Source organism: Muntiacus reevesi, chromosome 4 (assembly GCF_963930625.1).
Source record: "Muntiacus reevesi chromosome 4, mMunRee1.1, whole genome shotgun sequence".
Lineage (NCBI taxonomy): Eukaryota > Metazoa > Chordata > Mammalia > Artiodactyla > Cervidae > Muntiacus > Muntiacus reevesi.
This window is the reverse complement of record NC_089252.1, coordinates 143,043,005-143,068,924: the sequence shown is the minus strand read 5'-3', so window position 1 is coordinate 143,068,924 and position 25,920 is coordinate 143,043,005. Positions and strand designations below refer to the sequence as shown.

Sequence of the window (25,920 nt, the reverse complement as noted above, 5' to 3'; positions counted from 1 at the left end):
GGAGGTGGTGAGAGGGTGTGCCCCTGCCTGGAGCCTGATAAGCAGGAGTGAAACAGTGCTCATCTTGGGGGCTGCACTTGGGAATTTGCCAGGAACTGGAATCAACGCTGGGCGGCCTATTCTCTCTGCCCGGCCCGTTGCCATAGGAACAGCTGGCAAACGGAAGTGGGGCTGCGCGGGCGCTTCCCCTTCCGGGTCGGTGCCCTTACTGGCTCCTCGTGGTGAAAGCTGCATGGGCCACCGCTTCCTGCGCGGTTTCCTGCCTGTGCTGTTGCTACAGCCACCCCGCCGGAGCCCGCATCTCAAGCTCAACCTGGAGCCCGTCTCACCTTCCAAACGACCCCGCAGCCACCTCATGGCTCCGCCCCGAATCGGGACACACAACGGCACCTTCCACTGCGATGAGGCGCTGGCGTGCGCGTTGCTGCGCCTCCTGCCGGAGTACCGGGTAGGTACAAGCCGCGCAAACTGACCCGGTGGCTGCCGCCAAATCGGGGTGGACCGCGGCGCGTCCTCCTAAAGGTGTTCCGCCCGAGCACCCCTCTCCGCTCCTCTGCTCCTTGGAAGCTCAACATTAAATCCCTACCCATGCGACCCTGACAGCCCCCTCACCTCCTGTGTCCCCTGCAGGATGCAGAGATTGTGCGGACCCGAGACCCCGAGAAACTGGCTGCTTGTGACATCGTGGTAGACGTGGGTGGCGAGTACGACCCTCAGAGACACCGATATGACCATCACCAGAGGTGAGTACTCACTACCATTTCTTTAATTTTCTTGACTTCAACTCTCCTCAGTGCCCCAGCCACTGCCGTGGTTCTTGTCAGCGAAGGAAACCGCCTCATCCTTGAGTCCCATGGGACTACTGTCTCCCATGCTTCCAATGCTCCACCTACTCCGCACCCAGTGCATCCCTGAGCCCTCGCATCTGCCTTGGCCTCCCTTGGTCACCCCCAGGCCCCTCCCGATTCACTTCCTTCTTTGGCTCAGTCAGGCTTTTCTCCCACCAGCCTTATCATTACCTCACTGAATACCCCAGCAGGGACTAATCCATTCATGTGCCCTTGCTACCCTACCTAAGACTGCTGGGCCCACGTGATTGTGGTAGGTGGTGATAGTTCAGGTGTGTGTTGTCTTCTTTGTCATTGACACTCTACCCCTGGGAAGTGGTTCTTGTCCTCGGAGAGGGCAGAATCCACAGTACCTCTCCAGTCCTTTTCCTGCTCCTCAAGCCCCTGCCTCATCAGACTTTCTCAGTGAGTGATCCTGTCTTTTTTCTTTCAAAATAAATTGAGCTTTTCCTGCGTGTACTTCGTCAGTTTCTCACTCCTGAATCAACTCCCTTTTTTCAATTCAGGAAACCCTTCTGTTTGCCCCATTTCCAATGTATCACTTCCTGCTCTGGGACTCCGTATCTTAGAATTTCTACTTCTTGCCTGAAGAAACAAACTCTGCTTACGCATCTCCCATCTTGAAAACAAGGGACTGAAAAAAACACAAAGCCTCACATACACCACGCTGTTTAAAGTGGTTATCTCTGGGGTATCATGAGGAGGTTTTAAGTCTGTTTCTCTCTTTCTCTCTCTCCTTCCCTCCCTGTCTTTTTTTATTTAAGTTTACATATTACTTTTCATAAGTGATGTGGGGAGGGAATGCTCCCAGTGCTTACGACCTAATCTCACCCTTACTTCTCAGGCATTCTTCAAAAGAAGAGCTGATCCTGGCTCCATTTTTCTTTCAGTTCATTCCTTTTATCCATCCTATCTTTCATTCAGCTGGGTCTTTTCCAATCTCTCTACTGGAAATGCTTATGGAAAGGGCACGAATGACCTCAGTGCCAGACTCAGGTTACTGGTTGAGGGTTAATTAACCTGTCACCTTCACCCTGTCACTTTAACTGACCTGTTTGTGGCACTTGATGTAATTGACTGCTTCCTTTTTTCTGATGATTTTATATACTTTTTAAAAAATTGTGCCATATTTAACATGTAAAACAATATATTTAATATATCTGGAATATAAAACATAAAATGAACACCCATGAACCAATCTCCCAGCGGAGGAAATAGACCATTACCATTACCTTAGCACCTGTACCTGTGTGCCTATTCCCCATCCCATCCCCCACTTCCCCAAGAGTAAGTGACATCCTGAATTTTGTATTCATCATGGCCTTGCTTGCTCTTGTGTACAGTTTAGCATGTATGTCTTATCTGTTTGCATCAACTATTTAGTTTTGCTTCTTCCTGGATCTTTTCTGGGATGTTATTGTTACTAGTCTTTATACCTTATGAGTATCATATAGGTATTTTTGTGTTTACTTAATATGTAATAATAAAAATCATTAGAACAAAAAAATGCACTTTCTTGGTGATTCTGATGGACTGGTAGGTTTAGAAATTACAGCTGTGGTTTCTATTATTCTAAAAACTATCATACCATTTCCGTACCCTCTGTCCCAAGGCTGTTCAAATCCCTGCCTTCCTCACTAACCCGGAACATTGCAGGTGATCTTGTATCTCTTCTCCATGCTGGCCGGCACAGTGCTCTTTCTGACATGCTCTGGCCTGCTTAAAGTCTCTCAGTGGCTTCTCCTTACCTACAGATAAACTTCAAAGTCTGAAGTGTAACATTCACGGCCTGCCCTGGTCCAGCTCCTGCTTTATCTTTTGCCGCTCATTTCCTCATCCCAAGATGCTTTCTTGCAGTTCCATGGATATCTTTCGTTTAGGCATTATATATGTTGTTCCCTCTACTTGGAATGCCTTTTCTCCTTCCCCCTTTATGTGTCTGGCAAACACCCACTAATTCATCTTCCAAGAATGACCTGAAGGTTCTTCTCCTGAGCCCCTTCCTCTCCCTCCCCCTTTGTTTATAACTAGCTGGAGCATTCCTTTGGTTGTTCATGTCAGTGTGCATGGGGGGGTGTGTGTGGCCATGTGTGGCCATGTATCCCTGTCCATCCGCCTTAGGAAGACAAACTTGAAGGCAGGGACAGAGTCTTAGTTTTTTCATCTCTAACGTTTACAACAAAGTCTGGGCATGTTGTAAGCACTGAGTTAATCCTTGTCAAATGACATCTGAGCCACCAGGGAAGCCCAGTGGATGCATGGAGACTCCAAACTCAAGTCCATGTTGACCCCTGAGGACAAGCCAAAGCCTCCCTAGCCAGGCTTTCTCCCAGTTCCCGTGGTATTCCCCAGCCTCCCCACCGCACTGTGCCTGCACGTGCACACACTGTGGGTGAACTGGGGCGGTTGGCGTCAGCCCCACCTCCCTGTGCTCCTCAGGTCTTTCACAGAGACCATGAGCTCCCTGTCCCCCGGGAAGCCGTGGCAGACCAAGCTGAGCAGTGCGGGACTCATCTATCTGCACTTCGGGCACAAGCTGCTGGCCCAGTTGCTGGGCACTAGCGAAGAGGACGGCATGGTGGGCACCCTCTATGACAAGGTGGGGACCCAAGGACAGAGATGCCCGCCACGTGCATCTCCACCATGTGGGCTAGAGTGACACTGAAGACCACGCTCAGGTCAGGGTTCCTGACCTGTGCTGGCCCACCACCCTCTCGCTCAGTCAAGCCCGTCTTCTCACAGGGGGTGGGTAATCTCTCCTGCCTCCATTCTGGGGTGGTTGTGAGACATGGATGAGGTCATGTATGGGGAAGGGCTTTGAAAACTGTAAAGCATGCCCTGACATACATAGAAAACAATTGTTCAACAGCTTGGTAGTAGACCAGGCTGCTTATGTTTGGCAGCATGTGACTAAGATGCTGGCTGCCCTGAAGGTGGAGGGCAGCGGATCTCAGGCACCGCTGTTTTCAAAGGCACAGTGAGTTGGGAAACTGGAAAGGGTTTGATTTTGAAAACCTCTTCAGGTTCCACCAGCGCCCCCTGCAGGCAGTTTAGGTGCCTTTGGTTGGGCAAGCAACAAGGGCTAGTGGCCCTGGCATGCATGTTGGATCCATGATTCTGAGGTCACCTACTTGACCCTGCTCCTGTGAAGTTCACAAGTCAAACTTCAGATGCAGTCAACTCTGTTTTTTGCAGCTGGGCTGCTGAGTTGTTCTCTATCTTGGCTTGTCTGTCTCTATGCCACAGCATTAGTGGCATAGAGAAAGTTGAATATTGAATAGTGGCATATTCAAGAAAGTTGAATAAATGTGAATGTTTATTTGTGTGTGTGTGTGTAATAAAGTTTTATTAAAGTATAAAGGAGATAGGGAAAGCTTCTGACATAGACATCAGAAGGGGGTAGGAAGAGTACCCTGAATGTTTAAGTTAGAACTTCTGGAATAGGTTCTAGACTGCCTGGGTCAATTTTCCCTTCTACTGCCGAGGGGTTTCTAAGCAACTGAACTAAATTATACCCAAGGTTTTATTATGTTTCTGGTGTACTACATAGTGATTCACAATTCTTAAAGATTATACTCCACTTAGTTATTAGAGAATATTGGCTATATTCCATGTGCTATAAAATATTTTCTTGTAGCTTGTTTAAGCATGTTTTTTTTGGCTGTGCTGGGTCTTAGTTGTGGCATGTGGGATCTAGTTCCCCAACCAGGGATGGAACCCAGACTCCCTGCATTGGGAGCTTGGAGTCTTAGCCACTGGATCACCAGGGATGTGCTTATTTATTTAGCACATAGTAGTTTGTACCTCTTAACCCCACCCCATCTTGCTCCTCCTCTTTTCCCTCTTCCCAATGGTAGCCACTAATTTGTTCTGAGTTTGTTTTTTTTTTGTTATATTCACTAGTGTTTTAGATGCCACATATAACTGATATCATACAGTATTTGTCTTTCTGTGACTTATTTTACTAAATATAATACTCTACAAGTCTATCCATGTTGTTGCAAATGGCAAATTTTCATTATTTTTTTCATTTCATGGCTAAGTCACATTCTGTTATATACTATATTTTCTTTATCTGTTGATGGACACTTAGATTGCTTTCATATCTTGACTATTGCAAATAATGCTGCTGTGAACATTGAGGTGCATATATCTTTTTGAATTAGTATTTTTGTTTTTTTCAGATAAATACTCAGGAGTAGAATTGCTGGGTCATATGATAGTTCTATTTTTAACTTCTTGAGGAACTTCCATATTGTATTCCACAGTGACTGCACTAATTTACATTTCCACCAACAGTGTACAGGGGTTCCCTTTTCTCCGCATCCTCATCAACATGTGTTCCTTGTGGTATTTTTGATGATAGCCATTCTGACAAGTGTGCGGTAGTATTTCAATTGTGGTTTTAATTTGCATTTTTCTGATAATCAGTAATGTTGATAGCCTTTTGGCCATCTGTATATCTTCTCTGGGAAGATATTCAGTTCTGCCTGTATTTCAGTTGAGTTGTTTGGTTTTGATGTTAAGTTATATGAGCTGTCTTGTGTTTTGGTTTTTTTTTTTTTTTTTTTTTTTTTTAATATTTATTATTTATTTATTTAGCTGCAGCATGCAGGATCTTAGTTCCCTGACCAGGGATTGAACCCAGGGCCTTTGTATTGTAAGAACAGAATCTTAGTCATTGGACCAAGGAAGTTTCAGCTGTTTGTATGTTTTGGACATTAAAATTACACCCAAGTTTTAACTGAGCCTCAGGTTGGAGGTTCAGACCAGTTGGTGCTGGGAACAGAGGAATTTCTTTTCCAGCTCTCCCTGAGTAGCACTTTTTCTGCATACCACAGATATATCTAAATGTAGGCCTATTTTAAGGCAATTTTGCATTAAATACTGATATCCCAAGTTCTTTTCTGCCCCCAGATTCTTGAGGCATCCTATCATTTCTTTAGGCTCAGGAGATGCCTTATGGCACATCATGGGCTTCCCCGGGACCACATTCAAGCCCTTGATGTCTAGTACTCATCTTCTCCCATTTGATGGGTGTGCTTGACCAGACCCTCCTGTAGCTCATTAAGTGGATCAGTGAATAGCCTGCTCAGCCCACCTGGAGATTTACCTGCCCTTAGCCATGAGGATCCACCCCACAGAGCCCGTCATGGAACTCAAGACCTTCCTTGTTCAGAACACAGCAGCCCCCTCCCCACATACGCTGGCCTTGGCTTGGGCTTTGAGCTGTAGTAGAGTGAGCACTGGATCAGAAATCAGATGATCTGAATTCAGCCCCAGTGCTGTACGCTCTCTGCCATTTAGGAAGTTGCTGAATTCCCCAATTCCCTCTCTCCTCGTCCAAGTAATGTTGGGAGATCCCTGCAGGATCCTTGTGAAGATTAAAGACTGTATATGCAAAAAAATAAAAAAATAAAGACTGTATATGCATACATTTTGAGAGCTATAAAGCTTTATGCAAATAGTCAGTGCCCTCCAGAGCCTTTCTCCTACTGCTGCCTTAGATGTATGAGAACTTCGTGGAGGAGGTGGATGCGGTGGACAATGGGATTTCCCAATGGGAGGAGGGAGAGCCTCGGTACCTGCTGACCACCACGCTGAGCGCCAGGGTTGCTCGGCTTAATCCCACCTGGAACCAGCCAAACCAAGACACTGAGGTAAGGAGACCCTGGGGTGAAGAGACTGGGGTGTGTGAAAACCGGGGGAGGAAGTGAGTGGTCTTGGCCTGTTGAGCCTTAGCAGAGTTAGAAGTTCGGGCCAGCACCATGGTTCTCATTCCCAGGCTGGGTTCAAGCGTGCAATGGACCTGGTTCGAGAGGAGTTTCTGCAGAGACTAGATTTCTACCAGAACAGCTGGCTGCCAGCCCGAACCCTGGTGGAAGAGGCCCTGGCAAAGAGGTTCCAGGTATGGGCCTGGGAGGAGGCACTGTGGCCCTGGTTAGTGAGTGCTGGCAGGCTGCTGGCCTGTTTGGGCTCATGTTCCTACCCTGAGCCTTCTGTCCCGGCTCCACTTCCTTTTCAGGTGGACCCAAGTGGGGAGATAATAGAACTGGCAAAGGGTGGCTGTCCCTGGAAGGAACACCTCTATCAGCTGGAATCGGGGCTGTCCTCCACAGGGACCATCGCCTTTGTTATCTACACAGACCAGGCTGGACAGTGGCGGGTACAGTGTGTGCCTAAGGAGCCCCATTCGTTCCAGAGCAGGTGAGGGCCTAGGGGTCCACCCTGCAGCCCTTCAGGCATGTTTCAACCCCATCAGAGGAGGCAGCCACTAACCTAGGCCTCTGCTCCCACTCTCCCAGTTCCTCACGACCTCCATTTGCCCCCACCAACTCCCTCTTTCTGCTCACTCATAGGCTGCCCCTGCCAGAGCCATGGCGGGGTCTTCGGGATGAGGCCCTGGACCAGATCAGTGGAATTCCTGGCTGCGTCTTTGTCCATGCCAGCGGCTTCATTGGTGGGCACCGTACCCGAGAGGGCGCCCTGAGCATGGCCCGTGCCACCTTGGCCCAGCGCCCAGCACCTACACCTGCCCAAAATCCCCTAGTCCAATAAAACTTTTTCCATCTCATACTGACCACATAATGTTCTATTACTGCTCTGCACTATTCTGGGAGCTTGCTTAAATTTGGGGAAAGTGCATCATCTGTTATGGGCCACAGCTGGTGCTAGGTATTTTCTCAGTTTTGCTTTCAAATCATTTGAAAACTATCCAGTTCTTAAGGGTAAATAACGACCAGATTCATAAGGAGTGACTAAAAAGTGAAAGAGCCAAGATCTAAACCCAAAGTCCATGCCTTTTTTTTCCTTCAGTGTACGCCAGTGCAAGTCACTGGAAAAGACAGTCTCATAATTAAGTGGAAAACAATAAAGGACACTTATTACTGAAAGTGGGAGTGAGGGGAGTGGGGCTGAGCAGGGGGTGGCCCTGGGAGAGGGTCCCAAGGGGCAGAGGTTGGGGATGTCTCAGTAAACAGGGGTAGATCGTGAATAGAGCCTCCACCCCCAGCTGGGGGCTCTTGGGTTCGGCCAAGCACTGGGCTAAAGCGTGGAAACTGGGCATTGACAAAGTACAGAGGGATGTGGGTGATCCGGCCTGTGGACCAGCACTGCAGAGAGAGAGGGAAGCAACGTCAATCAGGCTGGGCCCAAAGAAGGGGTATTTATGGCAGAGCCGCCTAGCAGCCATGACCCTCAGCTCCTCCCACTCCTGCAGCCCAGCAGCTGGCCTACTCACCACGCTGAGCAGAGCTCCTTTGTTGAAGGAAGGATGGAAAGTGATGAGCTGGGCCTGGGCTCCTGGCTCCCCCTGGATAATGCCACTAGATGAAGAAGAGAAGGTGAGCAGGCAGCTGGAGGCAGGTATAGTGGGACGTGGGTTTGGTATGGGAGGGCCAGTGAAGAACCCAGCACTTACCAAGGAAGTAGCTCAAACACGGGGCTGTTTCGAGTGCGAAAAAGGAGGATGACTGGTTTCCCATTCTGGACCCGAGGATTGCCTATAAGAGATGGATGAGGGTTAGGAAGGATCTCTGGAGGCCGAATCCCAGGGCAGGGGCACAGCAGAACTGCTGCCAGGATGTGGATACACTTGATGAATGGGAAGATGGTGCAGCCCCAGCAGAGGCCTTGCTCTCCACCTCTCACCTTTCATGAGCACAGCCAGCCGCTCCCCGCTTGGGTCCCAGACCATGGAGTGAGCCTCTCCCCCAAGTCTGCGAGTCAGAACAGCAGGTTGAGGGGGTCAGTGCGGTCCCTCCCAGCTTTGTCTGCGCCCCTTCCTCACCCACCCAGCTTACCTCTCCTCGCCGTCCGGCGTCTGTACGGTGGTCTCAGACAGATCTGCCACTATTGTAGCGGACTTGGCACCTCCAACATAGCCCTTTCCCTCACCTGTGGGTCAGAGCAGATGCTCTTAGGTATAGGAAAGGGCCCCCTCCCCCAGCCCCATCTCCTCTCCATCACAGCATCAACGCCTCTCAAGTCATCTGAGCTGCTTTCCTTCCCTTTTTCCTTCAGAGCAGCATACTCCACAGGGCTCTTTCCTCCCTCCGACTACCCCAGCTATTGTACATCCGGAAGTGTTGCCCCTGACTCACCACAACGTTCTGGGAATGACAAGGAGTATATAAGTGGTTCCCCCAACACAGTGAATAGCAGGCGGTTTCCACTGGGACTCCAGCAGCCAGTCTGGGGTCAGGGAGCAAAGGGCAGGAAAATGGTGGTCTATGGGAATACAGGAAGGACGCACAGGAGGAAGAGAAGTGGAGGTAGGGGGACACGCCTGGGGAAGTCGAGCCAGCCTCCTCCCCAGATCCTGCATCGCACACTCCCTCCTACCTGGCATCGCCCCGAGAGGGTAGGCCACCGCTCGCAAGTCCACATCTGGGCCTCCCAGACTCTGTGCCAGAGAGAAGCGGGCACAGCTTAGTTCCAGGTGTCACAGCTCGGACCTCCCTGCCTGTCAGTCCCAGGTTCGGGGGAATGGGAATGGGGACAGAAGGCTGTGCAGCTGGAAGTTCCAGGAGCCTAGTGCCTTTCTCCATGTCCTTCCTGCCCACTCCCGCTCTCCCCACTCACCGAAAGACAGCTGAAGGAGTGGTAGCCAAGACTTTGCTGCCATCTGGGGACCAGAGCAGGTTTGTAACCCCACCTCCCCGAAACCAGGGAAGGGGAACACAGGTCTCTGTTGAGACATCCCAAACCTAGGAGAGAGGAGGGGAGACAGTGAGACAGTATCCTCAACACCCCACAGACCCCCTTCCCTGAGGTACAAAGAACCAGAGAGGGGAGGAAGTGGGAAAGGGTTGAAACAGGAGGAAACAGGGAGCAGAATTTTACATCTGAGGAGCAGGGCCGGAGCTGCGCCTTGGATAAGTTTAAGACTGAATGGATAACTACTCCTCTCCTCCCCCAGCATACTTCCCACCACCAGGCAAAGGCAGCTCTTCCCTCAAGTCTGAGGGGTGTGGCTGAAGTGACCCCAAGAGGCGTGAGGACCAACTCACCAGGATGGCAGCGTCCACAGGGGAAGCTGAGAGCAGCCGCCCCCCACTAGGGGCCCAAGCCAAGCTGGTAACAGGTGTGTGCCCAGGGTGAGAGAGCACCTGGGCACAGCCGGAAGAGGGTCTGCAGAAGGGGAACGGTGTGGGGTCAGACAGCAAGAAGAAAGCCTTGTGGTTCTATCCCTGCCGCCTCCTGCTAAAACTGCCCAATCCCTGTGGCCCCTCTAAATTCAGCAATAAGAATCACGGAAGTTAAAGGAAAACAAGAAGGAAGCAAGGGCAGTCACTACCAGGAGGTCCAGAAAGGGTGAAAGGGAGTAAACCTGAAAGAGACAGGAACTTCATTTTACTATATTCATTTATTTATTGGCTGTGCTGGATCCTTGTGGCTGTGTGGGTTTTTTTGTCTAGTTGCAGTACATGGGCTTCTCGTTGCAATGGCTTCTCTTGTTGCGGAGCATAGGCTCTAGGGCGTGTGGGCTCAGCAGTTGTGGTCCCTGGGCTCTAGAGCACAGGCTCAATAGTTGTGGCTCCCAAGCTTAGCTGCTCTGAAGAATGTGGGAATTTTCCTGGATCAGGTATCGAACCCGTGTCTGCTGCATTGGCAGGCAGATTCTTTACCACTGAGCCACCAGGGAAGTCCGAAAGAGACAAGAACTTGTGACAAGTAAAGCTAGCTGGTGCTGGGCTGGGGAGATGCATGCTCTGCTCTAGATGAGAACCCTCTCCACAGGACCATCCTGCCTGGAGGCCAGGGTAACCCACGACATCACCTCACCAATCTCGTATCTTTCTAGAGTTACCTGCCACTCCTCAGAGTTCATCCTGTGCTCCCAAACCTGTCTCTGTTTCCTTATCACAATTACCTTCCCTCCTCGGTGCTCTGCCTCGTTTTCTGCTCATCAAAGACGGTGTGTGTGGCGACCTTCCTGACTAGGCTGGGAACTGAGGACGCCAGCTGTGTCAGTCAGCCCTGAATCTCCAGAGCGACATACTTGGCCCAAAAAGTGCAGGCTACTCTGTCCCTTTTCCTCCCACCTATATACCCACCTTTAGCTCTAATGAGGTCTTAGGTCACCAGTCTACAAGCTACTCCCTTAATTTTACAATACATCAGTTTACAGAGATCCATCTCATTCTTTTCAGTGGCCTCACTGTATTCCACTGAATAGATGAACTATAATTTATCCAGTCGTGCCGCCACAGACATTTCAGTTGTTGGTGATTTTTTTATCACAAGTACTACTGCAAAAGTATTCTTTATATCTTTATGTACTCATGTCATTATTTGTGTAGAATACAGTATTAAAATGGAATTGTGGGTAAAAAAGACTTGCACCTTTCAAAAGATAAATATGCCAACAAATTATTTTCTGAAAAGTTTGTGGGGCTTCCCTGGTGACCCAGTTAAGAATCTGCCTCACAATGCAGGGGACACCAGTTCGATCCCTCGTCCGTGAAGATTCCACAGGCCAGTGCACCATGACTACTGGGCCAGAGCTCTAGACCCCGGGAGCCGAAACGACTGAGCCTGTGTGCCGCAACTACTGAAGCCTATGCTCCCTAGAGGCTGTGCTCCTCAATAAGAGAAGCCACTGCAAGGAGAAGCCCGCACACTGCAACTAGAGAAAGCCCACACACAGCAACAAAGACCAAGTGCAGCCAACGTAAATAAAATAATTTTTAAAAAAGAAAAGTTTGGGGACGTCCCTGGTGGTCCAGTGGCTGAGACCCCTGTGCTCCCAAGGCAGGGGGCCCAGGTTCAATCCCTGGTTGGGGAACTAAGATCCCACATGCCACAGCTAAGACCCGGCACAGCCAAATAAATAAATATTTAAAAAAAAAAAAAAAGAAAAGTTTGTACCACACTATCCCATTTTTCCTACTCTTGCTAATGATGTTATCAAACATTTCAATTTTAATACTGTCATTCTGAACAGGCAAAAAAAAATCCTATGTATTTTTCTAGTCCTTTTAATTATGTATTTTTACACTTAAGTTTTTTTATCAGCTTAGAATTTATTTGTATATAAAATGTGAAGCAAGGTCAAACTATCATTTTCTAAATGGATAGCCAATTATGTCAAAACCACACACACAAAAAAAGAAATATGAACTTGTCTATTGCAATGCAAGCCAAATTCATCATATATTAAATTTCCATAAATTCCTAGATCTGTTCCTGAATGTTGTGATACATTGATCTGTTTGTCTGATCTTATGACAATAACTTTGTATTACTGTAACTTCATAAAATATTTCAATACTTAGAGGCAATTCTCCTCTCAATATGCTTCCTTTTCAAACTTCTCGTGGCTATCCTTCCATATTTATTCTTTCATAAAAACTGTAAATACCACATTGTCCAGTTCACAAAAACAAACAATTCAGTAGAATGCTAATCGGAAATACACTTAACTTGACATCTTTATGATTAATTTTTCCTATCCAGGAATACAGCATGTCCCGCCATTAATTAAGCTTTTGTTTAATATTCTTGTTTAATATTAACTTCCCTGGTGGCTCAGATGGTAAAGCATCCGTCTACAATGTGGGAGACCCGGGTTCAACTCCTGGGTCAGGAAGATCTCCTGGAGAAGGAAATGGCAATCCACTCCAATATTCTTGCCTGGAAAATCCCATGGTCGGAGGAGCCTGGTAGCCTACAGTCCATGGGGTCCCAAAGAGTTGGAAACGACTGAGCGACATCACTTTCTTATTGGTACAAAGGAAAGCTATGACCTTTTCAGTTTCCTGGATCCAATTACCGTACTACTTATATTTCTTACCAGATTAAACAGGTTTCTTTTAGTTGAATCTCTTGTTTTATCTAGGTGTAAAATAATATCTCCAAATAAAAATTAATTTTATCTTCTTTCTCAAGACTTTACCACATTCCTTTTGTCTTACTGCACTCACAAGAACATCCAAAACTACTGTTGATTAACATGGTGGCAAAGATACCTCTGTCTTTATCTTGACATTACTGGAAAAACTTTTAGTATTTCCTATTTCACAGTTTAATATGGCAGCCACTGATATTGAGTACACATTCTTTATGTTTAGGTCATCTCTTTGTATTCCTATTTACTTTATGCATTCAGCAGGATATCTGCTTATTCAAGGGCATTTATTGATACAAACATTTTTCTCCCTTAATTTGCCAATGTAATAAATCATTTTAATATATGTCCTAATGGTAAATAGTTTCTAATTTCTGGAAAATTCCACTAGGTTAAAATTTTTTTTTTTTTAATATGCTTTTGGATTCTATTTGGTAGTCTTTTATTTAGGATTTTAAAATCAGTACTCAAATATTTTCTTATACTACCTATTGTCAGGTTTCAGATTTAGGATCACATTAACTTTATAAAAAACAAATCAGGGTGGGACAGAAAGAGGATATTAATGGGGAAACTGGTGAAATGTGAACAAAGTCTAGAGTTTAGTTAATAATGTTAAAAAAAAAAAATAACAACGTTCAAATGTCAGTTTCTTAGTTTTGACAGATGTGACATGGTAGTATCAGATGTTAACAATGGGGGAAATGGTGTGAAGGTATAGCCAAACCGTCTGTACTATCTTTGCAGCTTTTCCAAAAATCTAAAATTACGTCCATATAAAGTTTATTAAAAGGAAGAAACAAATCAGGAGGCTTTCCAAATTTTTCTATGATGATCTGGATTAGTTCCAATAACATGGAGATTATCTTTTCTCTGACAATTAGACAAACTACCATAAAATCATCAGTCTGGCATCTCTTTTAGTGGTACAACTCATCCATTTTGGTAACACATATTTGGTAGAAAATCAAACATTTCCTTAGATTTTCAAATGTGCTGGTCTAAATGTATAAAATATTCTCTAATAATTCTTCTATTTTCTTCCATATTCATGGTTCTCTCTCTTTTCCCATTCTGAAAATAGTATACTTTGGTTTTCTCTTTTGCCTTAATAAAGTGAGCCAAAATCTTTATTCAAAATTTAAAGAACCAGTTTCTGGTTTTATATTTAGTTAGTTCTTGTGAGGATTCTTTTTCCATTTTCACTGGTTTCAGCTCAAATCCATATTAATCCCATATCTACATTAATTGCCTTTCTCCCTTCTGTTAAACTTGCATCTGGCAGTCCTCTCAAAAAAGACTGTTTTTCCACTTCATGATCCACAGGTGCACACTCCCCACAAGCCCAGAAGCCCCTAGTTCTGTCTCTTTCTCTAGATTATTGCTTCACAGAACCTCCACCCTGGCCTTAGGTCTGCTTCTCCCGTAGCCATGGGAAGTGCTGTGAGGACGAAGAACTTTTCCTCCCAGACCTCCTCACCAACTCACAGTCTCGGGCCAAGGTAAGAGACTGCTGGGACTCACCGGGTAGACAAGGACGTGGGATCCAGAGTCCAGATGAGAATGCAGCTCTGGCAGGCCACAGCCAAGACAGAGGCACTGAGGGGCTTCCAGGCCAGGGCTGCCACATTGCGCTGCAGCCGGTGCTTCAGGGAGGGGACTATAGTGCTGGGGTGAAATGGGAGGGGACAGAGTCAAAGCAGGGACACTGAGGTACAGGGGACCTGAGTGTAACTGAGGACAGACATCCAAAGAAGAAAGCAGATCATCCAGGGCCTGGGGGTACGGTGGGACAGAGGACAGGATAAAGGCTGGGTTTGGAAAGAGGATGCATCCAGTTGTGGGGCCTCCCTGACCCCAGTTCTGAAAAGAGCCATCGGACCGGGCTCAGGAACTGTAGGACTCCCCGGGCACCGGAGCTGGAGAAGGAAGTGGGGACTGAGAGATGGAGACTGAGGAGGCAGAGCCCACCCAGGGTGCCACGCGCACCTGTTGGCATTATACACGCGGACTGAGTCATCCAGCAGGGCCACGGCGAACTTGTTGGTGTGGGGGTGCCATGCAAAGACCCGCAAGCAGCAGCTGGACCTGGGGCAGGAGTGAGAGTGAAGAGTCCGAACTGCACCTCACCACACCTGGGCCCAGAGCTCAGGCTGCCTTCCACATGAGACCGTTACCATTTTTTGCTGTTTCTTTTTGTTTGTTTCTTTCTTTCTTTATTGGAAGGTAGGAGCGAGAACATGGGGAACAGTCAGGGAAGGGGTGGGAGGAGTCTCTGCCTTGTTTTCCCTCTCCCCAAAAGAAGTCTCAAGGTTCAGGACTTCCTTCCAACAAAAAGCCCCAGAGCTGGTACACTCACCAGTTTGTGACTTGAGCAAATTCAGCAATCAGATCTTCGCTCCTAAGCTGTAATAACAAAGCAGACAGAGAATGCACTGGGACAAAGGGCACTCATCCCCTCAAAGCTCCCACGGGGAACTGGACCATTCCCACCCTCTGCCTTCCCAACAGCCTGATCCTAAGGCACAGAAAATGGTAGGAGTTAAAAAAAAAAGAAAGAAAGAAAGAAAATGGTAGGAGTGGAGGAGCAGCAGCAGGGAAGGCCAGCAGCAGAAGCCAAACTTACAGACAGATGGGGAAACAGGGACCCGTGGAGGGAGGAGGCCCATCGACAGAGTGCCAGGGCCCAGCTGGATGCCGTCTTCACCCACTCAAACACTGTGGGGTTGAGGAAGCAGCCGTGATTAAACCGTTCACAGGGCTCTCACTGGGAACCCGCCTAGGTGAGGGCTGAGCAAGAGCAAGCACTCTCCAGGCCCTTCCACCCAACAAGTGATCTGGACACCCACTCTGCGGCATGAGGGGTAGGTAGAGGTGACAGGAGATAGCACCAGTGGAGACATCTGGGCCAGGAATACAGGGCTGAAGGGAAAGGCGCTGGGCCAACAGGTAATGGGATCAATTATGGGGAATATGGAGGGGAGATGGCAACCACAAAACTAGAGAAGGCTGGAGGTAAACACACTTACCCTCCTCCTCTGAATTTGCAATTTCATTCAGCACCCCAAAAAGGCCTACATCACGCCTGAAGAGGAGAGGGAACTGTGAGTTAGACAGCTTTGATCCCTTCACTCTCCCCTCTAAGTTCCTCCATTCATTCATTCATTCATTCATTCAACACATACTCAGAATAAGATCAGGGACTTCCCTGGTGGCACAGTGGCTAAGACTTCACACTCCCAATGCAGGGGGCCCAGGTTTGATCCCTGATCAGGGAACTAGATCCCACATGTTGCAGCTATAAGATCCTGCATACTGCAACGAAGACCTGCTGCAGCCTAGTAAGTAATACATAAATAAATATTTAAAAAATAAATAAGAGCACTTCCATTTAATGAGTGGCAACTATATGTCAAACACTTTACCTTGTCCTTTCATTCTATCCATTTCCTCAATGAGACAACTAAGGCTCAGAGGTCTGTCAGGGCTTTGTGTGCAGATCAAGGAGTCAGGACTTGCCCAAAGACAATGAATGGAAAGTCAATGAAGGGGTTTCAGTTAAGGAATAAACTAATCACACTGGCATTTTAGAAAAATCAGTCTGGCTGCAGATTAGAGGGAGACAAGAATGGAGAGAAAGAAATAGGTTAAGAAGCTACTTCACGAATCTAGAAGAAAGGTCAAAGTGGCCTGAACCACTGGGGGTTGAGAAAAGAGGACAGGTCTGAGAGCTTGAGGAAGTAGAACGGACAGGATTGGAGGACTAATTCGACATTAGTAAGGTAAAGAGTAATATCAAGGGAAACACCTAGATGATAATTATAGCATCCAACACTGATTACACTATGCCAGGACTGGGCTACAGCTTCACACTCAACATCTAACTTAGCTATTATCAAAACCCTACACAACAGGGGTAGTTATCATCTGCATGTTTAAATGAGAGAACAGGGAGTGGGAAAGGTTGATTATCAAAGGAGAACTAGGTAGAAAAAGCAGAGTCAGGATTCAATCTGTCTGTCTATCCCAAAGCCTACATTCAAGCCACTTATTCTTATATGACCAGGAAGGGCATTCCTTGAGATGAAAAACACAAGGAAAACAAAGAGGTTGATTGTGAACGTGCTGAGTGTGTGAAGCCTGTAGAATATCTGACTGAGGGTGTTGAACAGACAAGTGAACACCAAGGTGTGTGCAACTCCAGTTCAGGACATCAATATTTAAAAGACAACAGAGGAAAAAAAAAAAAAAAAAGACAACAGAGGGCTTCCCTGCTGTCAAAGCGAAAACAACACCCAGTTGTGAATGTGACTGGTGATGAAAGTAAAGTCCGATGCTGTAAAGAACAATACTGCATTCTCCAGAACCTGGAACCTGGAATGTTAAGTCGATGAATCAAGGTAAACTGGAAGTGGTCAAACAGGAGATGGCAAAAGTGAACATTGACATTTTAGGAATCAGTGAACTAAAATGGAATGGGTGAATCTAATTCAGATGACCATTATATCTGCTACTGTGGGCAAGAATCCCTTAGAAGAAATGTAGTAGCCCTCATAGTCGACAAAAGAATCCAAAATGCAGTACTTGGGTGCAGTCTCAAAAATGACAGAATGATCTCTATTCGTTTACAAGGCAAACCATTCAATATCACAAATCCAAGTCTATGCCCCAACCAGTAATACTGAAGAAGCTGAAGTTGAACAGTTCTGTGAAGACCTACAAGACCTTCTAGAACTAACACCCCAAAAAGATGTCCTTTTCATCAAAGGGGACTGGAATGCAAAGTAGGAAGTCAAATGATACCTGGAATAACAGGCAAACTTGGCCTTGGAGTGCAAAATGAAGCAGGGCAAAGGCTAACAGAGTTTTGCCAAGAGAACGCACTGGTCATAGCAAACACCCTCTTCCAACAACACAAGAGAAGACTACACATGTACATCACAAGATAGTCAATACTGAAATCAGACTGATTATATTCTTTGCAGCCAAAGATGGAGAGGCTCTATACAGTCAGCAAAAACACGACCGGGAGCTGACTGTGGCTCAGATCATGAACTCCTTATTGCAAAATTCAGACTTAAATTGAAGAAAGTAAAGAAAACCACTAGACCATTCAGGTATGACCTAAATCAAATCCCTTACGATTATACAGTGGAAGTGACAAATAGATTCAAGGGATTAGATCTGATAGACAGAGTGCCTGAAGAACTATGGACAGAGGTTTGTGACATTATACAGGAGGCAGTGGTCAAGACCATCCCCCAAAAAAAGAAATGCAAAAAGGTAAAATGATTGTCTGAGGAGGCTTTACAAATAGCTGAGAAAAGAAGAGAAATGAAAGGTAAGGGAGAAGGGGAAAGATATACCCATTTGAATGCAGAGTTCCAAAAAACAGCAAGGACAGATAAGAAAGCCTTCCTCAGTGATCAATGCAAAGAAATAGAGGAAAACAACAGAATGGGAAAGACTAGAAATCTCTTCTTCAAGAAAATTAGAGATACCAAGGGAACATTTCATGCAAAGATGGGGACAATAAAGGACAGAAATGGTATGGACCTAACAGAAGCAGAAGATATCAAGAAGAGGTGGCAAGAATACACAGAACTATACAAAAAAGATCTTCATGACCCAAATAACTACGATGGTGTGATCACTCACCTAGAGCCAGACATCCTGGAATGTGAAGTCAAGAGGGCCTTAGGAAGCATCACTACAAACAAAGCTAGTGGAGGTGATGAAATTCCAGCTGCTGCTGCTGCTAAATCATGTCAGTTGTGTCCGACTCTGTGCGACCCCATAGACGGCAGCCCACCAGGCTCCTGTCCCTGGGATTCTCCAGGCAAGAACACTGGAGTGGGTTGCCATTTCCTTCTCCAGTGCATGAAAGTGACAAGTGAAAGTGAAGTCGCTCAGTAGTGTCCGACTCTGAGCGACCCCATGGACTGTAGCATACCAGGCTCCTCCGTCCATGGGATTTCCCAGGCAAGAGTACTGGAGTGGGTTGCCATTGCCTTCTCCAGAAATTCCAGCTAAGCTATTTCAAATCTTAAAAGATGCTGTGAAAGTGCTGCACTCAATATGCCAGCAAATTTGGAAAATTCAGCAGTGGCCACAGGACTAGAAAAGGTCAGTTTTCATTCCAATCCCAAGAAAAGCAATGCAAAAGAATGTTCAAACTACCGCACAATCACACTCATCTCACATCCTAGCAAAGTAATGCTCAAAATTCTCCAAGTCAGGCTTCAACAGTACGTGAACTGTGAACTTCCAGATGTTCAAGCTGGATTTAGAAAAGGCAGAGGAAACCAGAGATCAAATTGGCAACATCTGTTGGATTACAGAAAAAGCAAGAGTTCCAAAAAAACATCTACTTCTGCTTTATTGACTATGCCAAAGCCCTTCACTTTGTGGATCACAAAAAACTGGAAAATTCTTCAAAAGATGGGAATACCAGACCACCTTACCTGCCTCCTGAGAAATCTGTATGCAGGTCAAGAAGCAACAGTTAGAACAGGACATGGAACAACAGACTGGTTCCATATTGGGAAAGGAGTATGATAAGGATGTATACTGTCACCTTGTTTATTTAACTTATATGCAGAATATATCACTCGAAATCCAGGGCTGGATGAAGCACAAGCTGGAATCAAGATTGCCAGGAGAAATATCAATAACCTCAGATATGCAGGTGACACCACCCTTATGGCAGAAAGAGAAAAATTAAAGAGCCTCTTGATGAAAGTGAAAGAGAAGAGTGAAAAAGCTGGCTTAAAAGTCAACATTCAAAAAACTAAGATCATGGCATCCGGTCCCATCACTTCATGGCAAATAGATGGGGAAACAATGGAAATAGTGACAGACTTTATTTCTTTGGGGTCCAAAATCACTGCAAGTGGTGATTGCAGCCATGAAATTAAAAGACGCTTGCTCCTTGGAAGAAAAGCTATGACAAACTTAGACAGTTTATAAAAAAAGAGACATTACTTTGCCCACAAAGGTCTGTCTAGTCAAAGCTATGGTTTTTCCAGTAGTCATGTATGGATGTGAGAGTTGGATCATAAAGAAGACTAAGTGCCGAAGAACTGATGCTTTTGAACTGTGGTGTTGGAGAAGACTTCTGAGAGTCCCCTGGACTGCAAGGAGATTCATCCAGTCTATCCTGAAGGAAATCAGTCCTGAATATTCACTGGAAGGACTGATGCTGAAGCTGAAACTCTAATACTTTGGTCACCTGATGTGAAGAACTGAGTCATTGGAAAAGACCCTGATGCTGGGAAAGACTGAAAGCAGGAGGAGAAGGGGATGACAGAGGATGAGATGGTTGGATGGCAACACCAACTCGATGGCCTTGAGTTTGAGCAAGCTCCGGGAGTTGGTGATGGACAGGGAAGCCTGGCATGCTGCAGTCCATGGGGTCACAAAGTGTTGGACACAACTGAGTGACTGAACTGAGGGGGCTTCCCTCCTGGTCTAGAGGTTAAGAATCCACATGCCAATGTGGGGGCACAGGTCTGACCCCTGCACTGGGAAGATCCCACATGCCACAGAGTAACTAAGCCTGTGCACCACAACTACTGAAGTCCGAATGCCTAGGGCCAATGCTCTATGAAAAGAGAAACCACTGCAATGAGAAGCCCTAGCACCCCACAACAAAGAGTAATCCCTGCTTGCCACAACTAGAGATAGCTCCCACACAGCTGCTGAAGACTCAGCGCAGCCAAAAATAAAATAAATAAACAGAACTTAAAAAAAAAAAACAGCTATTCATATAAAAGACAGCAGGAAGCAACTTCCCCGGTGATGCAGTGGCTAAGACCCCATACTCCCAATTCAGGGGTCCGGAGTTCAATCCCTGGTCAGGGAACTAGATCCGGCAGCGCAACTAAAAGATCTCGCATGGCACAATCAAGGTGTAAGATCCTGCACAACTAGAACCCAGACCAGTCAAAAAAAAAAAAAAGACAGCAGGAAGAGAAGTAGCAGCTCAACAGAGGCAGAAACCGAGAAAGAATCCAGGACTGAATAGGTTTTCAGACCATGACCTGATGTTAAGCTTCACTCAAGGAGACATGCAAATGAAACTGTTATGCAAAATCAAATATCAAAGTTTGATAGCACAAGTGTTAGAAAACAGGCACTCTCATACACTTTTTTTGGCTTTGTTTCATTTTTAGGTTTTTATTGGAGCATAGTTATCTCACTGCTGGTGGGTCTATAAATATGTAAAACTTAGAGGATTATATGGCAACAGCTCATGAAATTACAAATGAAAAAAAAGAAATTACAAATGAACACACCCTTTGAACCCCTACTTAAAACGATACTGCTGCTGCTAAGTCACTTCAGTCGTGTCCGACTCTGTGCGACCCCACAGAGGGCAGCCCACCAGGCTCCCCCGTCCCTGGGATTCTCCAGGCAAGAACACTGGAGTGGGTTGCCATTTCCTTCTCCAATGTATGAAAGTAAAAGTGAAGTTGCTCAGTCATGTCCGACTCTTAGCAACCCTATGGACTAGCCTACCAGGCTCCTCTGTCCATGGGATTTTCCAGGTAAGAGTACTGCAGTGGGTTGCCATTGCCTTCTCCGACACAATGATGAGGATAATACTAATAATGGCTAACTCTTAAAGGGATTAATATGTGTTTTACTTATTTAATCATCACTAGAACCTTGTAAGACAAGTTTCATTTTACAGATGAAGAAATTGAGGGACAGGGTACTCTTTTGCCCACTTCTGATGCCTATGTCAGAAGCTTTCTCTATCTCCTTTATACTTTAATAAAACTTTATTAAAAAAAAAAAAAAAAGAAATTGAGGGACAGAGTGATTAAGTAACTTGCTCAAGTTCACACAGCTAAAAAGCGGCACAGCCAGGAACTGAATCCAGGTTTCACTCCTACACGTGTAAAATCTATGACCCATGTATGAGATTATTCACTGCAACCTTATACCTATCCTTTCTGAGCTTCAGGTGAAAGCTCAGAAAGTGATAATGACATGAGGGAGCAAGTTTACATAATTAAACCAGAAAGGAAAGCAAGTCACTGGAGATGAAACGAACTACTGTTGCACAACTTTAAGTTCCACAGAAAGGACTGATAATTTGATGTGTTGAATGACAAACAGCCCTGAGCTACAGAGAGCCAGGAAGCCCAGGGCAGAGAGTTGGTGACCTCACTGCCTCCAGGATTTGCAGACCACTGCCCAGGAGACCCTTTGCCAAGTCTCACCAAATGTTGATGCATCTCTTCCACACTTGCTCCCGGTGGTGGATGAAGGCAGTTCTTGTGCCATGGTCCAGTCTTCCAGGGGTCTTCAAGGGATCCTTAGTCAGGTTTAGGACAGGAAGATTGATCCACTATAGCCAGAAATGAGAGGTATGACAGTGAGTTCTACTTCCCAGATCTCTACTGAACCACCATTTCCCATTTCCACAAAAGAAACCCTTGTGGAACAGGGGAAACAAGTCTTATCTCCCTTATCGGTAAAACCAGAATAATATTTCACAGGTATGCTGTGATTATTAAATCACATTATTAAAACATTTGTGGAGAACACCTGACTCAGAGCCTCTTTCTTCCACGCAAACGCTCAATAAACGTCCATTTCTCTTCCTTTTCCTTGCCAGCAAAACCTCGGGGGAAAAAACTCCCCAGGCTGGGCCTTCCCAGTTGTCCCAGATACTGTCTCCAACTTTTCAGAAGTCCTCCTGCACAGTCACATCCCCTAGATTCGCCCTCACTTTCTCCATGCCCGCTAGGCCCGCCCCACAGCTCCTCAGCATCCCTCATCCTCCAATCCCAGCTCTAAAATGCATTCCATCTCTTCTATTCTTCTCCACCCTAGCAGAGGTTGTTTCCAATCCTCCAGTCTGGGGACCGCAACGCGCCCCCTCCCCTCACGCTGCCTCTGCTCCCACAAACCCTCCGACACCCCATGCCTAAATGTCCCCTCCCTCCTCGCCCCGACCACCTGGCCCCGGAAGTCGGGAGGCGGACTCTCACAGCTACTGCCTGTCACCAGTTCGTTATTGTGCTCGTATAGGGTGATTTGTCCCCTAGGCGGCGGAGGAGGGAACAACCCCAGGGAGCACATCTTGCCGGTCCCGAGGACGTCCGGAATCGGCAAACTCCCAGGGCCCCGCTCCTCCGACTCTTAGTTCCCGGGCTAGATTCGGATGCGTACGGGTAGCCGCTTGGGACAAACGGCAATGCAAAGCTCAAAGAAAGTAAAAGGAAGAGCACTGGAGAAGAAGGACGCATGCGCAGTTCTGGGATAGACTTCCGGCGTCCTGGCGCGCCGCCTAGCGGCGGGAGAGGGAGCGGCGCCGACACGTCCGCAGGGCTGACCGCTAGTTAAAAATTGGAGCGGTTTTTTGTTTTGTTTTGTTTTGTTTCCTGTGAGACTGCTGTTTTCCCAGTTCCGAATTCCCCAGCATAGTCTCCCACTCACTCTCAGCACTCGAAAAGCCCAAAATAAGCCACGTTCAGGGAAGTACCTAATTAAACCCTTACAGAACAGAACTGTGAATCGCCCAGAGGAAAATACCGACTCTTATCACGGGCAGCTGGCTGGAAAGTTGAGGGACGCTCACCCAGAGGGGGAAAGTCAGGCGGGAGATCTTGGGAGGGAGAGTACTGCGCCCGCCAGGACTTGAAGGCCACAGGGTTAGGCTTCCTGGAAGGAAAAGTGGGAACAGTTGGGAAACTAGTTATTTCCTGAGCACTTATTATGATAAGTGCTTGACTAATCTTTACAACTCCATGAGATGGGTACTGTTTTACTACCAAAAGGAAAGTGAGGCACCAGGGAGATGGGACCTTAAAAATACCAAAACCGGGAATTCTTACTTCAGAATAAAAGTGAGATGGAGAGAAGAGGGGCAAAAATAGGTGAAGGGGATTAAGAGGTACAAACTACAAAGGAAAAAATAAACTACGCGGATGTAATGTCAATACAGGGCTTCGCAGGTGAAGAATCCGACTGCCAAGCAGGAGAGGCAAGAACCTGTGGTTCAGTCCTTGGTCAGGGAAGATCCCCTCGAGAGGGAAATGGCAACCCACTCCAGTATTCTTGCCTTGAAAATCCCATGGACAGAGGATCCTGGAGGGCTACAGTCCGTGGGGTCGCAGAGTCACAACATGACTTAGCAATACCAAGGAATATAGCCAATATTTTATAATTACTTTGTGTGGAGTATAATCTATAGAAATGGCAAATCACTATGTTGTACACTTGAAACATAATATTGTAGCCAATATAGCACAGGGAAAGTAGTCAATACTTTATAATAACTTTTTATGGAGTATAATCTATAAAAGTATCAAATCACTAAATTGTACACTTAGAACTAATACAATGTTTTATATCAACTATGCTCCAATTTTTAAGTGATATTTATCTTATTCTAATTCATAACAATGGAGTTACTAATAGAATTGGCGTCTAATGCAGATTGCAGGCTCCTCTTCTTACAGCTGTGTAACTTTGGAAAATCATTGAACTCTTTGAGCCTCAGTTCCCTCACTTGCAGAGGGTCCTAACACATGGTTGTTTCCCATACAAAAAAATGGAAACAAAGCCATTTAATAAATTGTAAAGCGCTAAGCAGATACAGGATATAAATAGCCCTAATTCTGCCACAAACTAGGTGACTCTGAACATTGGTTCATTCGTTTAACAAGTATTAATAAGCAATTCCAGGGCTTCCCAGGTGGCACAGTGATAAAGAAACCCCCTGCAGGTGATGCAGGAGACAAGAGTTTGATCCCTGGGTGGGGAATATCCTCTCATGAAGAAAATGGCAACCTACTCCAGTATTCTTTCCTGGAAAAATCCATGGACAAGGGAGCCTGGTGGGCTACAGCCCATGGTGTCAAAAAGAGAGGGACACGACTGAGCACACACACACACACACACACACACACACTCACTCACTCACTCACACTCACACATCAATTCCAAGGACCAGGCTCTGGGCACACAGAACTGTATATGGCATAGTCCCCACTCCCAAGAGCAACCAGCCTCATTGGAGAGGCATTCTGCTTTAATATTTTGTCTGTGTCTGCCCTTTCTTTCTACATGAAAAGTTCCCCTTGAGCGCTATACCCCAAGTCAGAAAACCAAGGGTTCCAGAAGGTTAATAAACAGAGGACTCATCTGAGAATCTTGTTAAAATATAAATTCTGGGGTGGAGCTCTGAAGCTGTAGTTCCAAAAAGTCCCCAGGTGATACTGCACAGACAACACTTTGAGTAACCTCTCCGCCCATTAGTTCACTGTTGCCTGGGAAGTCACAGAGAGCGTAAAAGAGCAGAATATAAAAACTGGGGGTGGTTTGGAGAAATTGGCTGAGAAAGCACTTTGTGAGACAGGAAAGCAGTATAGGGTTGATGGAAAAGTGGGAGTCTGTGTGACAGATCTGTGGAGAGCAGTGAGATGCCACTCACAAAGTTTTTTTAAATTAATTTATTTCTGCCTGCACCAGGTCTTCCTTGCTGTGTGAGGGCTTTATCAAGTTGCTGGCAGCCACAGTTACTCTTTCCTTGTGTTTGGGATGCTCATTGCCCTTGCTTCTACTGTTGGTGAACACAGGCTCTAGAGTACTGGCTCAGAGTTGGGGCAACACGGGGCTTAGTTGCTCTACCGCATGTGGAATCTTCCTGCACCAGGGATGGAACCTGTGTCCCCTACACAGGCAGGCAGATTCTTAACCTCTGGACCACCAGGGAAGTCCCACCCACAAACACTTTCATTGTATCTTAACCTTGGCACCATCCAACCCCCCAAACTCACTACAGCCTGGCCTGCAACTTCCCCCCTCCCTTCAATGAAGCCTGATTTTCACCAACAGATTGCTTTGTAATTATCAGTTAGGTGCCTGCCTCTTACCAGTCATGTGACCTGGAGAGAAGGAATGGAGCTCTGTGTATTCACACACAGTCACCATCTCCCCTGTGTGTGCTTAAGTTGCTCAGTCGTGTCCGACTCTTTGTGACCCCATGGACTGTAGCCGGCCAGGCTCCTCTGTCCACGCGGATTCTCCTGGCAATAATACTGGAGTGGATCTTCCTAATCCAGGGACCGAACCCCGGTCTCCCGCATTACAGGCGGATTCTTTACCGTCCGAGCCACCAGGAAAGCCCATACAGCTTATTTAACGTTTGTTGAATGGTTTTTCACAATTTGCAGAGTCTTGGGAGGTTAGTCCGGGCCTAGC

General features: G+C 46.5%; 2 protein-coding genes across 3 annotated transcripts; one reads left to right on the top strand and one right to left on the bottom strand.

Annotated features, from left to right (window-relative positions):
• The first annotated feature begins 67 nt into the window (after window positions 1-67).
• MYG1 (MYG1 exonuclease) lies at window positions 68-7,422 on the top strand. Its single transcript, XM_065934322.1, has 7 exons — window positions 68-448; window positions 631-743; window positions 3,288-3,447; window positions 6,356-6,508; window positions 6,634-6,756; window positions 6,874-7,055; window positions 7,208-7,422. The coding sequence occupies exons 1-7, from the start codon at window positions 233-235 to the stop codon at window positions 7,404-7,406; spliced, it is 1,146 nt and encodes a 381-aa protein (XP_065790394.1). The 5' UTR covers window positions 68-232; the 3' UTR covers window positions 7,407-7,422.
• Window positions 7,413-25,614, bottom strand: AAAS (aladin WD repeat nucleoporin). Of its 2 annotated transcripts, XM_065934319.1 has the most exons (17): window positions 25,593-25,614; window positions 23,294-23,376; window positions 21,930-22,057; window positions 15,729-15,784; window positions 15,326-15,417; window positions 15,059-15,105; window positions 14,689-14,787; window positions 14,224-14,367; window positions 9,860-9,980; window positions 9,432-9,556; window positions 9,192-9,252; window positions 8,951-9,041; window positions 8,651-8,744; window positions 8,499-8,566; window positions 8,269-8,350; window positions 8,089-8,173; window positions 7,413-7,960 (listed from the first exon to the last, which is right to left on the bottom strand). In XM_065934319.1, the coding sequence occupies exons 1-17, from the start codon at window positions 25,597-25,599 to the stop codon at window positions 7,733-7,735; spliced, it is 1,611 nt and encodes a 536-aa protein (XP_065790391.1). In that variant the 5' UTR covers window positions 25,600-25,614; the 3' UTR covers window positions 7,413-7,732. The 2 variants fall into 2 exon arrangements, with proteins under 2 accessions (XP_065790391.1, XP_065790393.1); XM_065934321.1 differs by lacking the exons at window positions 23,294-23,376; window positions 25,593-25,614 and adding an exon at window positions 22,672-22,891.
• Between the last annotated feature and the right edge of the window lie 306 nt (window positions 25,615-25,920).

Bases quoted from the DNA above. Each gene is read 5' to 3' on its own strand.
- MYG1 (XM_065934322.1), top strand. From the start codon at position 233: ATGGGCCACCGCTTCCTGCGCGGTTTCCTGCCTGTGCTGTTGCTACAG. The intron at 449-630 runs GTAGGTACAAGC...TGTCCCCTGCAG, and splicing joins GCCTCCTGCCGGAGTACCGG to GATGCAGAGATTGTGCGGAC. The intron at 6,509-6,633 runs GTAAGGAGACCC...TCTCATTCCCAG, and splicing joins AGCCAAACCAAGACACTGAG to GCTGGGTTCAAGCGTGCAAT.
- AAAS (XM_065934321.1), bottom strand. From the start codon at position 22,794: ATGTGCTCCCTGGGGTTGTTCCCTCCTCCGCCGCCTAGGGGACAAATC. The intron at 14,368-14,688 runs GTGCGCGTGGCA...ATTTCACCCCAG, and splicing joins CGCGTGTATAATGCCAACAG to CACTATAGTCCCCTCCCTGA. The intron at 9,253-9,431 runs GTGAGTGGGGAG...TCTCTGGCACAG, and splicing joins ACTCCTTCAGCTGTCTTTCG to AGTCTGGGAGGCCCAGATGT.